The following is a 16113-nucleotide window of genomic DNA, read 5'->3' as shown; positions in this document are numbered from 1 at the left end:
TTAACACGTATGGAAACATTGTGAGTGGCGTGAGCGTGTTTAATTTCTGATGATCTTACAAGAAAGCATGGCGGTTGCAGCCCTCGCGTGGTTTCTGCTCATAGCACCATTTGATCCGTGCTATCTTCCTGGTGCTGACGTTACGGCAGCAGGACAGACCTACAACCGAATCCGCTGCACAGACGAAAAGAGAGAAAAAGAGAAAAATAATGAGATTAGTCAATATTACAAGAATTCTTCTTTGGTCAGCTGTGGCGAGAATGAGGCGCTAAAAAGTAGAAGCACTTATGTAAAGCCATTTCACTGTGGTTGATGGTTAGATGGCTTCCTGTTGTACTGATCGAACCAGCTAGACAAGAAATGTATGAAATGACGGCTAATCTACGAACACTTTCATTTGACACTCATTCAGTAGTTAATTTTCCTAAAATCATGAGATATTGTTTCAGTCTGGGTCACTAATTTTATTTTAAAATCAGTCACCATTGCTGTGTCTCAAATTTCTAACTCTTTTTAATAGCGCTCATGCTAACAAGTGCAGAATTTTGACTGTCTTCGAGTCACTTAGGCACTTCTAAATTGACCTTATTTTTAGGCCCAGACGCAGCTGCTTGGCAAAGCTGCACATAACATGTTTTGTTGTATTGTTTGATGTCTGCGCATGTTGTGGATAGTTAGAGGCTCAACAGGTAACAAATGCTCACAAAATAGAGCAACTAGCAAAATAATTACTGTTAACTGTGTTTAATTCGAGAAAAGTGACTGTGCCATACAAGTAAATACGTCGAATACTGAAGAAGACTACATATAAATGTGTCAACACAAGTATCTACACTGTGACATACTGTTATCCCTGTTTGTTCTGCTTTCAGTCTTTGTTTGATTTCCAGCCTTCTGTTATTGCCTACCCCACCCAGTAGCACGTGTTTCCTATTATCCACACTGTTCTTTGTTCCCTGAAGATTTGTCATCCTACCCACAGATTATTACATCCAAAATTAAGCATTCATTCACTACTTACTTGCTACTGTAGAGGGAAGTCTTTACTCTCATTATTTTATCCCACAGTTACATACTGACAAATATTTTTGCTGAAATAAAAAAGCTGTGAGATGCTTTTTGTGATAAACAAACCAGCTGAGTGTGTTTTTCAAATCACATAAAAAGGCTTTGTGGTGGTTTATGTTGTGATGCTCTGTTTTCATTCCTCTCATGCAGCTGTGTTTTTTCAGCACATTGCATGTTGGTTTGGAGTGCTTGGGTACTTACCATTGATTGTACACTGCTTTTTTAAGAGGTGTTGTGGGATACATTGATTTCAGTATGAATTTAAAAAGCACTACAAAATGCCGAACTTACTATTGAGTCAGTCATGAGGGATTTCAGTCAGAGCCTGCTCGGTTTTACAACCGTTTTCTTATTTTTAAAACCACTAATGTTCTCCGTTTGATTTTACCTGTTTGGGGATTTTTACTTTGGTTTCATTCCTACTCTCAGTATTTATTTACGTCCTGTTTACTGACTATTTACTGATCTCCTGTTAATAACCTCAAATGTAGGAGTTTTAACCCTTCTCTCTTTTGATCACAAACACAACTTTTGACTGTTTCTCTGCGTATTTCCTTTTTTTGTTTTGCATTGCACAGTGAGACCTGCAGAGGTTTAACATGACACATAAGACTGCCTTCAATCATGAGTTCAGGCTTACCTTGAGATGCTGAGAAGAACATCACAACAGACAGGCTGAGGAGAAAAATCCAGCGGCTGACAGAGAGGGCCGTCCACATCTTCATGCTGACAGAGTCCCAGCAGTAAACAGCTTCCTGTTCTTTCTGTTACTTTGTGCAGAATTTGCAAAAGTCTGAGGATAAATGAGCCAGAGGAAGGTGATCTTTTATACTGTAGCTGCACACAAAAAGAGGAACAATATAGGAACTATATATGTCACGCAACATTTTTTGAATGGAAATACTCATGCACCAAAAATGACGAGACAGAGGACAAAGACTCATGCACTCAGAAAAGACTGGATCATATCCATATATGTGCAGATCCGTTTCAGTATCTTAGACAAGAGCTCATTGTTTTTGAGAACTCTGGTGTCCACCTTGTACTATTCCTCCCATGCAAAGTGACTTCATTTTCAAGATTTTGCCTTCAGAGCTGTCTTAATTCTTCATGTCACATATTCAACATGGTGCCTGAAACATTCCTCAGAGAATTTGGTCCATTTTTATTTCTCATAACATTTGCATGTCATGTTGTGTGAGTATCACAACGTTTCTGCAGATCTGCACATGCATTATGTGAATCAGCACAGCAATCCCAAAGGTGCTCGATTGGATTGAAATCTGGTGATTGTGGAGTACAGTGAACTCATTATCATGTTCGAGAAACCAGTTTGAAGTGATTTGAGCTTTGTGATATAGTGTGTTATCCTGCTGGAAGTAGCCATCAGAAGATGTCCAATGTAATGGTAAAGGGCTGGTTCTTATGTAGCACATTTCTACTCTACCTGAGCACTCAAATCGTTTTATACACCATTGAACCACCAACCTACAGCCTGGTCTACCACCTGAGCTACAGCCAACACAATGTGGTCATAAAGAGCTGGTCAGCAACAGTACTCCTATTCATTATTCAGGCAGGCTGTGGTGTTAAAATTATGCTCCACTGATACTAAGCCCCCATGCTATTACTTCACTACCTGACCTGCTGCTAGAAGGCAGGATGGATCCATGCTTTCATGCTGTTTTTGCAAAATCATGACCCTGTCATCTCATCAAACCAATTAATATTTTTACAGTCTTTTATTGTCCAACTTTGATGCAACATAGATGCTCATTTTCCTGTTCTTTGCAGACAGGAGCAACTGCTGTAGCTTATCTGCTTCAAAGTCAGGTTTGTGTGCATTAAGAGATGTTCTTCTGCAGAACAAGCATTAGCCTAATAAGTGGGTTTTTGAGTTAATGTTGCCCATCAGCTTGAAGCAGTTCACCAAGAGAACTGCTGCTGACTGGATATTTTCTCTATTTTAGACGGTTCTCTGTAAACACTAGAGATGATTGTGTAGGAAAATCCCAACAGATCAGAACTTTCTGAAGTAGTCAGACCAGCCTTTCCCCTTTCCGTCATTTTGATGTTCAGTTTAAATGTTAGCAGATAATTCTGACCATGTCTACATACCTAAATGTAGTCTTTGCCATATAATGAGCTGATTAAAAATTAACAAGTTTAACACGTGTACCTAATGAAGTGGCTGTTGAAGAGCGATAGCTTAATGGCTCTCTCGAGTGATGAGAGTTTTGGTTGAAAAAGCACTAAAAATACAAGCTAGACTTGAAAATCAACTTGAAAGAACTTTAGAGAAATAAGAACACACTGTAACGGTTCTTAGTGTTGTTTCTGTATCATAATACCTTTTCTGAACTTCTTAAATCCTGCCTAAAACAAATAAACAGATGAATCAGTGAGTTTAAACAGAAACTGCTGTATTTGTTTATAGAACATGTTCATTTCATTGGGTTTATCCCAAAATACACAAGGCAGATTAATCCATTTGTATCACTAAGTCTCCAATTTCCTGTCCTTTTATGGTGATATCTGTGACCAGGAGAACATGTTTCCCAACTTTCTGCTGGAACAGAAAATACTGCTGAGAACTAAGAGAAACCCTTTGGTTTTTATCCCCAAATAAAAGCACATAATCGGGATTAAACTTTTAATAAAATCCTCCAGGAAAGTATAGATGCAGATGAATATATGTCTCTCTGAGAGTATCAGTTCTTCCCATTTAGTTTGTAATTTTTGTACAGTTTGCACAACTTCATTAAACATTCCAGTTTAGAGCCAAATGTTTTTGGCTGAAAAAGTCAAAAGACAATTGCCATTATATGCATAATGTAGGTACGTAAACTTGGTGCAAATTGGACATGTTTTCTTGTTTGCATCTGCAAACATGTGTCATTTTGTCTGTAAACAAAAAAACTCAAAAGAGTTTTGAATGGACTAAAGTCAAAAGTTCCAGAAGTAATTGGCAGCTTTTAAGAAATAATGGTTCTATATGAAAGCTTTAAAGATCACATTATAGTTTGCATCTAAATATTATGTAACATTTGACCTGTTATGTTCCCCTAAAAGGGTCTAGGCGATGAGGGGGGGGGCCACTAGCGGCAAACTGCAAAAACACAGCTCACTAGCTGTAACCATTCAAATGGCACTCTGGCCCAGAGCTCACCTGTCCCTGGGCTTAAATCCCTTTAATTACTGATGTGAGTCAGCTGTGTAAAAGAGAAAAGGTGGCACCTCTCGCAGAAGGGATTGAAGGACACGCCCACACAGGCACCTTCAGGAGGATGCCCTGCTAGGGCCGTAACAGACCTCTGAACTCATTTTTATGTTTCACATTGACTCCAAAATGCATCTTTAAAGAAAGTATAGAGTTGTCATACTCAGGTTATGCTTGGTTACATTTGCTTTTGCTTTCAACTGACAGCCACCACATTATAGTTCTTTCTTTCAGTGTCGGTTTTTATTGGTCGTTTTGAACTCATTCATAAAACTGACATTACAACTGAGGGCTCTTCCTCTGAAGACTGCTGTTCGGTCTCTTGGCCGTAACCACAGACTCCCCTGTGGTTACGGCCCAGTCACCAGTGACGATCCTCCACTTGAAGCTGAAGGAACTGAAACTGAGTAGATGCAAGTGGTCACTGTAAGGCATGTGCTGATATTATGAACTGTACAAGTAGACACAGAATGTGGACTCATAAAAGCTGCTGCACAGGTTTGTGATGTTAAAACAGACAGACTTAAATAATACAACAATACAACACAAATTATCTTAATGAATGCTCGATTAATTATTTCAGCATAGTAAACTATTCTTGGTGCCACATGTGAGAAACAGCAGGGGAATCACCCAAACTCATGGGCATGATCAGAGACACGCTAAAAATAGCCCTCAGAGACTGACTAACCAGCTATTTGTAGCACCCACGGTTGCCATAATAAACAAAAAAGGAAACAGTCATGGTTCCATGAGACACTGTTTAACCTTAAAAGAGGAATTACTCTTGCACATGGAATGCACGTGTATATCAGATACATTCAAACTATACTTGTGTCAGTTATAGCTTTAATTTTCACGCTTTTTCCACATCTCATGGTCTTTATCAGCAGGCTTTTGTATAAATTTGCACTTCTGAACACTAATAGCAAAATGTATTTATATAACAATTAAAAGAACCAGCAGTACAAAGTGCTTCCCAGAAACGGAGAACAAAAGAACAAACTAGAACAGTTTACATACAGGTAAAGATAGGACACACAAGACACAGGTGTAAGGTCAAAATAAGACAAAGAACAAAACCACACTTTGACTCCACTGTGATTAATAGCTTAAAACTACATTTTAAAACTGTACATTAAAAGAAAAAGATGGACTTTGGTTGAGAATGTCAAAAATAAAAAATAGACTTTCAAAAAAGCCTTATGACATAAACAAGTCTTTAGCAGTGACTAAAAAAGAAGACAGCGATGAGGTCATTTCACAACTGAGGAGCACTAACAGCAAACGCTCAGTCGCCTTTGGTCTTTTAGAATGAGCTGGAAACATTTAACAGGTTTCTGCCTGAGAAACTGCAGGAACAGCAGTTCGAGTATGTATTGTGTAGCCAGGCAAAGTCATTGAACAGCTGTTAAAACTTCACCTTTTATTGAACTTTATATTGCTCAATAAAACCCACACAAGTTGAACGAATTCAAAAAGGGTAGTAAATAACATGCTCTGAGTGCCCAGACTGAGCAGAAAAGCACTATACGATACACTGCTTTTACCTTTTACCCCGTGTATGTACAAACTAAAAGGTTTCTATAAGATGAGACTTTGACTGAAAAAGCTTCAGGTATTGTGGGTTTGAAATCTTTTATGTGCAACTACGACGTGTTGTTCTACTGCACAGAGTAAACTTCATTAACTATGTCAAAATCAAGACTTACACATAAAAAAACAACAAAAAACAGACACGTCTGGGTCTACCCTGGCTCTAGCTGTGTTCTGAGGCCCTACTGAGGCCTAGATGTCATGGATTCTGAGCAGGGTTGAGTATGCAGCCAGTCTATTCATACGTGAAAAGTGTGTCAGAGCATGTCAGTAAACTATATGCTAAGTTTGGCCTTCTTAGTGAAACTGAAATTCACACTTTTTGTCAATTTAAAACGGGAATACTAGAACTTTGAAACTTACAGACGGGCTACAGCAATGGTTTTCATCACTAATTTGTTGATTCTTTTTTATTTCATGATTAATTATCCAATTATTAATTATTTAAGATTTCAAATTTTTTGTTTTGTCTAACCAGCTGTCAAATGAATGAAGGTTTTTTAGCTCACTATTAGGCTTAACAAAAAAGAGCAGAAAGTGGTTACATTTAAAAAGCTGAACACTTATTTGATAATGTGTTGGAAGATTTCTGAAATAATTAAAAAAAATTGAATTTCATCAGTTATCAAAGCTGACCAACTGTTTGCACTGTGACTGGATGGTAAGGTAGCATGCTGTTGAAAATGCATCTTCCGCATAACTCAACGAGACAAAACGGAAAGTCCCCGGTGGTCAGCAGCCTTGCAGACAAAGAAAAAAAAGAGAGAGGAAACAGAAGGTAATTTCTAGGATAGTTCATTGATAGATATCAGCTTGTTTCAATCAGACAGGCTGCCATTTTTTTAAGACTAGTTTGACTTTTCCGTGAGTATGTATTTATATCTTCTCTTTCCGTGTTCCCCCGTCTTTGGTCAACCTTCTGGTTCTCAAACACCACCACACCGTGGTTTTATCTCTGAACTGCACCGAGTTCTCACCACGCACGGAAATACAAAGGAATAAAGTGTGACGTAGCTACCACTGTGGATACCAAAGTAAAATTAAAAGTCAAAATTGCAATAAATTGCAATGATATAGATATAGAGAATTTAATATGGAGCTTCAAATGAGCATAGTATGTCATTTTAAAAAATAATATAGAAATAGTCATTTTAGGCTAAATTCCTTTTGTGTGTGTGTGTAGAAAAATATAATCTATTCATCTTTTAAACTAGCCTATCCAGTTATAATAGGGCATAGACGCTGGGCAGGTCACCAGTCCATTTAGAGTTTGACCCCAGTGTAAAACTGAAGAAGTCATCAGTTGAATGTAACTAAGTGTAATAGTATTTCTCAATAGGAAGTCACTGCACTAAGAGCGGTAGTGAAACTGTGCCTTACACTTACAATGGATGGATTGTTTTTCAGATTTTTGTCTTTTAATGGCACATTTTTGCCACATGTGACATACATTATACCAGCGTACCAACTGTACCAAAGAGAGTACAGGAGATGAAAGTAGCCCACTGGATTTTAAGTCTAGTTGTGAAGTCTTAAAGTGGGCACTTTCACTGCCATCGTCATGTTTAGAAAAAATGAATGTAATCTAATAACTTTCTTACTGCCTTCTTAGATATAAAGAAGAAATGAAAACGTCATGTGAATATCAGAAATATCAGTCACTATTCCTAAATCAAAACCAAGAATAGGTTATGCTTTTTTCAACAACATGGTCTTTAAAAAATAAAATATCTATCTATCTAGAAGGTTAATTTTTGTTTATTATGTTTAAAAAGTGAAATAAATCATCTCAATATGTTAGATCTACCGCTCTTCCTTTTTTTAATTGAACCGCCTTATCCGAGTTCTCGCGAGATGTGAGAAACAGCGCCCCCTTGTTTATGTGTAGGAAACGCGATGGGATGTGTGAGGACTACTCAGTGGCTAACGATAGCAAGGTACACAAACAGGGAAATTAATCATTTTTCTCTCCTTTGATATTCGGGAGGTCTAAAGAAAGCTCCAAAAGGATTGATAAACTCCCCTTTTCCCACCACATCCCCACCAAGGAGGAAAACGAGAACGAAAGACTCCCGCTAATCCCGCGAAGAGGGGAGCGGCCTTGCTTTTTTAGCCGGCTTCCCGGCGCAGCTCTGACGGCTAGCACTGTCACCAGAGCCCGGTGCTTCCGCTGGCTTGTTCGGCTCCACACGGATAGAACCGCGGCGGCTTCGATATTATTTTTGTTTCGGACGCCACCATCTGCTCATCCGCACGCTAGCCCCCCTGTCGAGGCGCGGCTGTTGGCGTTTCTCTCCGAGGAGGAGCTTTTGAAGCCGAGGCGGCCTGTTTTGTTTTCGAGCCGCCGTGAATCTCTGCGAACAATAACACAACCATAACGAGCCTGCTGGGGCTGCACCGAGTGGGGAAATAGGAGCCGCTGACGCCCCGGTGTGGGGTAATTGATGCTCTGTGTGACACCAGCTCAACTCGGGACATGCATGCATGTGGACTATGGGGATATCATGGGAGTACGATTGCAAACCGGGCCACTTTGTCACAGAGTAGCCTGCTTGAATCTCGGAGCTGCTAGCTAGTTAGCTAGCCAGCTGTGTCTGTGAGAAGCGTTAAAAAGGCCACTGGCGACGGAAGGAGTGCCTCACGATGCTTTGTCTTAATTTAAATTACGCATGGGAAGGAAACGAACCGAAACGGTGCGCATGAAGCTGCATTTTAATGCAAACAAATCTCCGATCGGAGGCTGCGGTGATTTCAAAGCTAAGACAGCGCATTGAAGATGGATTGGATGTGCCCGGGGGATGACTAAACCTGGATCTTCACTCTTCATGTGGGATTTATCTAGCAACCGGGAACTGAAGCCGTGACATCCACCTATATGCCCCCTTCAAAGCCCCCACCGGACTCCCTTGATAAAAACAGTAATTTTATCTCACGGGAAGCGGGAGCTGCGGGTAGTTTGTTTGTGCTCTTGTGTGACTTTGGTGTGTTTTTATTAACGTATTAATACATCTGGAGCGCCGGGCCCAGACAGCTGAGATGAACCCGGTGAATGCGACCTCTCTCTTCGTGTCTGCGAGCCGGTCGGTGCTGCAGTGCGACCCCCGAGACCCCCGGGCTCTTGCGGAGCTCTGCAAGCTCCTGCCGTTTTTCCGCCAGTCCCTCTCCTGCTTGGTCTGCGGTAAGTGTGAGGTTATATTATAGTTTAATTTAACAGCAAGCCAGTGTATATGTGTGTGTTTATTACTGAGAGAATGTTTTATAGATAACGTTGTCAGCTGTCTTAACAGTGGGATTGAGCCTTTAAATGGTGCTGCGTTCAAGCACTGACGGAAATGTCTGAGTACATTACAAAAGAAGTCAGCAGCATGGTGGAAACTGAGCTGTCGCGCATATGAAGTGTTGTACTTGAATATGTCTTGAAGTGCTTGTACTTTATTTAAATTTAGAGCTGGGCAATGAACCACATTTAATTGCATTTACGATTTTGGCTCCTGTGGATCATGAAAACCAGGTAATCAAACTATAGTCAGTGTTATGTCTGACGTATTTGGCAGCTACTGTTTGGATTTTTTTTTTCTGGGTTGTAGTTTTAGAAAATCTGCTTAACTTAAAAGACAAACATGTTTTTATTTCTAAGTAAGTTTAGTAAATCCAGTATCCCCCTCCCCAGAGTGAGTGCTTAAAAAATTATGTTAAAATTAAATGCTTCTTTCCATATGAACACAGTAAGAACATTTTATAGATATATTTTAGTTCACATTTAGCTATTTATTTGCTGTTGCTTACATTTAAAGGAAATCCTTTGAATTAAAGACACCTCCCCCCCTTTTTCTTTTTAACTTTAAATGAGTGTGACCTCAATATTGACTAAATAATTTGTTTTTGTTTATGCATTTAGTTATTGTTATAACTAACAGGTTCTGTTTTAAATTTGTAATTTTTTTTTTAAATCAAGCTGCATTGTTAAACTGCTGTATTCTCCAAAAGGTTGTTTATATGGTAAATTCCGAGGTGTCATGAACGCATCGTAAGTCACAGCTACACCCATCCTGACACACCCCCTTCTGCGTGCTGTTTGGCAGCATCTGGGCGTTTCTCTGGTTCATCCTGTTGAATAACAGCCCCTTCACATGCTGGATGCTGAGCACCTAATCTGCTTTCTCACCCTCCTCCTCCTCAGATACAGAAATGTTCAACTCTATCTAGGAAAGGAAAGCAAAGGGAGTCGTTTAAGGAGACGGCTTGCTTACAGTGTTTACTTCACTGAACTAAAACGAACTTTAATAAAAGTATAGGGAGCATTTCTTCAGCTGGATATTAAAGCCAACCTTTTAATGTATATTTAATACAGGGTTTTCACCGCCCATACAAAATGCATTGCATTTCTCTTCGGCCAGTGTGAGTGTATATACCATTTCCAATATAGAGAGGAAGCTGTGGCTGCTGTTTTTGCAGGTTCTCAGTAAATGGATGGTTTGATGAATTATTTATGCATTTATTTATGTAAAGGTGATATTTATGGTGCTGTGATTGCAAGAAGACTGAGAAACCTCCATGTCCTCTGTGATGGATGGCTATAATAGTCTTTATGACATTTAGATATAGTTATGCTTGATTTGTCAAACAGGCAGAGCCATATGTGTAGGCCTGCTTGTTTCTTGTGAATGGAACTTCATCCCTTCCCCCTCTTTTTGCAGCTGCACTCTCTAGCAGGAAGCTCCCCTGAAAGAGAGGCTGTCTTTCACTCTGGAAAACCTCCAAGCACAGCTCAGGTTTACAAATACATGTCAGTTTAGGAAGCTGTGGCAAAAGGGAACCAATCGTCTGTAAATAAAGCCATAATTTAGCTCATGTTAATGATGATTGCTGGCTTGTTAAGGATTTTATTGCCTGGCGTGTTGCTATGTTCATGATTTTACATGCATATAAAACATTTTTGTTATCCCCAAAGGAAAATATACACTTTTAATCTTTATCAAAGGACCGTAAACATTAACTAGGGTAATGCAGACTCATTACCTTAAATATATGCAGACCACATGCTGTGTCATTTATTTAAAAACACACACAAAAAAACTGCAACCTCACTTGTTATGATAAATACTGATTATTGTATTTATTGTTATTTGCAGAAGTGTGCAAATAGGCATAAATTTGCTTGAAATCTATTAGCAAATTTAGTGTATTCATTTTTTTAGTGTTTGCACAGCAGTATAAAAGGAAGAGAACCCATCAGTCATCTTCTTCTAGTGCCCCACCAGTGTCCAAAGCTGAGAGGTGGAGTGACCCTCACCCCCCAATGCACATCATTACTCGCCCATTCACGCCCCAAAGGCCTATTTTACACCAGAAATACTTTTCTGGATCCTGCAATGGCCACTTAATCATCTATGTGGGCTGTTCTGCCTGTTCCTGTGATATCTGCAATTTCATTCATGTTTTTACCTTTTCTCCCTGTCCTCTCATGCTCAGGCAACCTGCTGCAGGACCCCATCGCTCCCACCAACTCGTCATGTCAGCATTACGTCTGTCGAGGCTGTAAGGGTCAGAGAATGCAGCTGAAGCCGTCCTGCAGCTGGTGCAAGGACTATTCCCGCTTCGAGGAAAACCGGCAGCTCTCTTTGCTCGTCCACTGTTACAGGAAGCTCTGTCTCTACATCACACAGTCGCCACTTGCACCACACATAGCCAGCGCTGCCAGTGACTCACCTGACCTGCAGGCTATCCTCAATGAGGGCCTGACATTGGCGGAGAGTGAGCCAGAAGCGGAGGATGTCTCAGACTCTGTTCGTTTGTCACAGACGGTGTCGACCTCTGAGGTGGGTCAGCCCGATGGCGGTCCAGCAACAAAGGAGCTCAAGGTGGAAGAACCGAGCCCCGTGGGCTTTAACGGACTGCATGACTGTAACGGCCTGGTCAGCTCAGACAGACTGCACCCCATCACCACGAAGCAGGAGAGCTTCTCAGAGGAGATCCCAGTGTGCATGAGTGTTACAGGCACTTCAGAGACGGGACTTTGTGACATCGGCGCTTTCGGGGACGACCTGAAACACGGCGGGGGGCCACTACTGTTGAGTGTAGAGGAGGTGCTCAGAACTTTAGAGACGGAGTCTGACCCTGACCCTTCACCTGAGCCCAACTCTCAGCCAGGCTGCCACCCCTCTGTACCTCAGTCTAGCCGAAACGGGCCTCACTGCCCATCAGGCCAAGACTCCCGCCTCATCGCCTCCCTCCCTTCAGAGAACAGCTCCCGTCGCCTTCAACCACACCCGCAGCCCTCACTGCAGCCCCCTCCTCAGCCCTCTGCAGTCACCCCCCGTGTACCGCTTCGCTGCCACCGCAAACGCTCCCGCTCAGAAAGCGACAGCGAGAAGGTGCAGCCCCTCCCCATTTCCAGCCTCCTACGAGGGCCCCCCATTGGTGCCAACAGTTCCCCCCACCACCCCAACCCTGGTGCCACCACCAAACAGGAACCTAAGTTCCCTGCAGCAACGCCTCACCCCCACCTAGCCCCTGTACCTAATGGCAGCACCCCAAAGGTGGGTAAGACTGTACTTGTCCCCAACAAGGCTCTGAAAAAGACTGTGGAGCACCACGGTGCCGCCAAGAAGTCGTACACCAAGGCCAGGCAAGGGGCCCCCAAACCCCGCACGCAGCCCCGTGACAGAGTACCCCCTCACCCTCACGCTCACCCCCTCACACACCCACCCAGCCCCTCGAAGCCACTGTACAAGAAGCCTGTGGAGAAGAAGGGCTGCAAGTGCGGCCGGGCTACCCAGAACCCCTCAGTGTTGACCTGTAGGGGGCAACGCTGCCCCTGTTACTCAAACCGCAAGGTGAGAATGCGCCACACACCATCCATACGCTAATAAAATCGCTTCTGTTTGTTATCACATCAAATTGAAACTAATTGCATTGTATTGAAGTAAGAAACTGGCATCTCTGTATGAAAATAATCATATTAAATTGTAAATTGTAAATTCAAATCAAAGCAATGGACGGCTTTTGGTTTTCTGTAAGTTGTGTGTTGAGTGGTAATAGCTGCTCTCAACTGTATAAAAGGTGGATATAGCCACTGAAAATGCACTTTGTTTCTTAATGGACAAGAGGGAGTGACTCCAGCCCTCAGTTCCCCTTTTCTGTGACTTCAGTAAACACTTTCTTGATGACTTTATGGGCTCGGTCACTAGTTTATGGTCATATTGAATAAAACATTAAGTCCGTATTGTAAATTATGATCATTGTTACAATCAGAAAGTAGGCTTATCTCAGGTATGCTGACATGCTGTCGGTCAATAGGCATGTACTCAAATGTCACCAGCTGATCATTATGCCATAAATGCTTAACTTGAGGCTTCATTACTGGACTTTACCCATCCAGGGATGACATCACAGTGTCTACATCCATCTTTTATATACGGATTACACAACAGGCAATCATTTTGAAGTGTGTAGAAGTGATGAGATGTCTTGAAAACTGTTAGAAGGCAAATTAAACGTAATATTTACTTTTTAATAATACCTTTATTTATATTTGAAACCTTTAAAGGTGGTTTCCAAAGTTCGTTAAGAAACAAAAACATAATGTCGAAGTGAACCAGAAGACTAATAAAACGCGCAGCTGTAACCCAAACATCATCTATTATGTTGTTGTTCTTTGTTAAATGTTATTGATCCCATTCGGTGTTCTCAGGCTTGCCTGGACTGCATCTGCCGCGGCTGCCAGAACTCGTACATGGCCAATGGCGAGAAGAAGCTGGAGGCCTTCGCCGTGCCAGAGAAAGCTCTGGAGCAGACCCGGCTCACGCTGGGCATCAACCTCACCAGTATCGCCGCAGCGGCCCTGCGCAGCCCGGCCACCAGCTCCCCGGGCAACACCCTCCTCAACGTCACCACAGCCACGGGGGCGCCTGTCACGGCCGCCTTCCTATCTGGGGCGGGGCACGACAACCGGGGCTATGACGATTCGCTGGAGATGCGGTTTGACTGTTGAGGTCCGGCCCCCCCTCCCCTTCCGCGGTCAGTAGTCACACACATTCCCCCACCCCTACCACCACCGCCGCCCCTCCCTCACCCTGCTGGGTGGCGTCACCCATGATTCGTACAGCGGCGGAGCCAGAACAAAGGCAGCTACAGTGACAGGCGGCAGCGAGGGTCACCAGCTGAAGCTGAGGAGGCGCCCTCCATCCAAACGCCCGAAACTGCACCATGCTTGTGGTCTTGCATACAGAGAAGAGAAGAAGAAAGAGGAGATGTAGCGTTACTGTATGTGCAGAGATTTAATTTCAGTGGGTATAGAGGGGTTTATTTTGTTGTTGTTTTCTTCTCTACTATGGGTAATATGTAGAGCATGTTGTGTAGCTAAGTCGGGCGTGCTGACCACGGTCACACGGCTCTCAGCGTGTGTGTATGTGTCTGTGTGTCCATGTCTGTGTGTGTGTGCGCTGAGCATGTGAGTGTGTATGGGAGGGTTTTATTTGAAGATGAACCTTACTAGCAGGAATGGAGACATCGTCACCACCACCTTCATCAGAGACTGGTGTAATTTATATATAAGAGAGAACCTTTTGTACATGGACTTATCGGTTTCCATTTAAGAAGACGTTTTATGATATATTTTATAAGTTACTTTAAAACCAATGGAAGCCGATGCAAAGCGGGGAGATGTCTGCATTCAACCAGAATGTTTTCGCACTGGTAAAAGTAGATTTTGTAAACCACCAGAAATAAAAGCTCTTATACGTAAGGAATAAAAATGATTAAAACCACCAGCCGAGTTTTGATTACGTCTTTTGAATGTTTAAAGATCCTGAAGCTTGGGGAAGGTTGGATGATTTGGTGAGTTTTGAGGCAGGAAGATGGTAAAACTTCAGCACTTATCCCACTTTTTTTTTTTATGTTTTGTTGTTGTTGTTGTTCTTACTTGTGTATAAAAACTCTGGTTGATTGCAGGCCCTGTGCACTGCTTTTCCACAAGTTTTTTTTGGTTTCTGGAAGCTACACACTTGCTGCTAAATACTACAAAGGACTCAAAAGGAGGAGAGCACACCTGTTTTCCTTGTCTTGTTTTGTTTTCTTTTAAATAAAAATGCGTTAACAACATTTGCAGTATTTATTGGACGTCTCCTAACGTAGAGGTTACGTGTTGGGCACCAGTTTGTTTCCGGTTAAGTTCCTGTCGTCGTCTTCTTAGCGTTAGTTTCTGGTGTCTCCAAAAAGGTTTTTGTTCTCCCTCTGGGCATTTAAATACCTGTAATATAACTGTAACATATTTCCACAAAAAAGAAAGAAAATCCGAAACTTACAAAGTGTTGTGTGGTTATTTGTTTCTACCCTTTATCACTGAGGTTAAGCATGTTGAAAGTATTTATTGATCTGTCGGCACTGCTAAAGTTAGGCAGTAGAGGGCAGTGTTGGACCTAATGCTGCAGTAATTATTTGGCACCAGCAACATGCCTTGGCTGTATAGCAGTTTTGAGCCACTTTGACTGGACTACAGATGTAACTATAAATGCCTTTGTAGTAATAAACATTTATGATGTAAAGGTTAAAACAGCAAACACATTTTATAACTTTAGACCCACGGGAATGATTTTGATTCAATGAAACTTGGCTTTAATTGTGACTGTGGGAACAATCCAGTTCTCTAAAACGTGACTTCACTTTTGTAATTTTATATCAGTAATGTTTATGTTACCAGTGGTTTATTCTGCTACGTGATTTGTAGAGAAGTATCAATTCTAAGTAAGATAAGATCAACTTGTCCAAAGGTTTGGATATTCTTTTGTTACAACAGTCAAAAATCAGCTTGAACACAACAAATGTATAACAAAAAGCTTAATGAGTAGAATCATATGTACTTTAAAGAATATGAGAGAACAACTACATTTATTTTGTCTAATATTGTCAAAACAAATCTGAAATCAATGTAAATATCTTGACGTTAAACATAAATAACAAATAGTGCAATAAAGTGACTTTGTGTTGTCACATTACAGGGTTAAAATAAACTGTTAAATAAACAACCTTATACATTTTCTTGTAAAACTTCCTGATAAAAATGTCGTGAAAAATACTAAACTAGATATCTAGTCAATTCTTTATGAGTCTGAAGAAGTCACTTGGATGAGTGACGAAACGTTTCTCCCAGAAAACACTACGTCCAGATGAACAGAATCAACTTTTGGAGATGATTTTAAAGAACCTTTATTGCCTGGAAGTTAAACAAT

General features: G+C 41.5%; 1 protein-coding gene across 1 annotated transcript; it reads left to right on the top strand.

Moving 5' to 3' along the window:
* Positions 1–7775: 7775 nt before the first annotated feature.
* msl2b (MSL complex subunit 2b) lies at positions 7776–15203 on the top strand. Its single transcript, XM_006804467.3, has 3 exons — positions 7776–9062; positions 11357–12720; positions 13578–15203. The coding sequence occupies exons 1-3, from the start codon at positions 8921–8923 to the stop codon at positions 13875–13877; spliced, it is 1806 nt and encodes a 601-aa protein (XP_006804530.2). The 5' UTR covers positions 7776–8920; the 3' UTR covers positions 13878–15203.
* The last annotated feature ends 910 nt before the right edge of the window (positions 15204–16113 follow it).

The sequence above is a fragment of the Neolamprologus brichardi genome, chromosome 9, assembly GCF_056152115.1.
Source record: "Neolamprologus brichardi isolate AB-2024 chromosome 9, ASM5615211v1, whole genome shotgun sequence".
NCBI classification, from domain to species: domain Eukaryota; kingdom Metazoa; phylum Chordata; class Actinopteri; order Cichliformes; family Cichlidae; genus Neolamprologus; species Neolamprologus brichardi.
The sequence above is the reverse complement of the archived record's forward strand: the minus strand, read 5'-3'. Positions and strand labels throughout refer to the sequence as shown.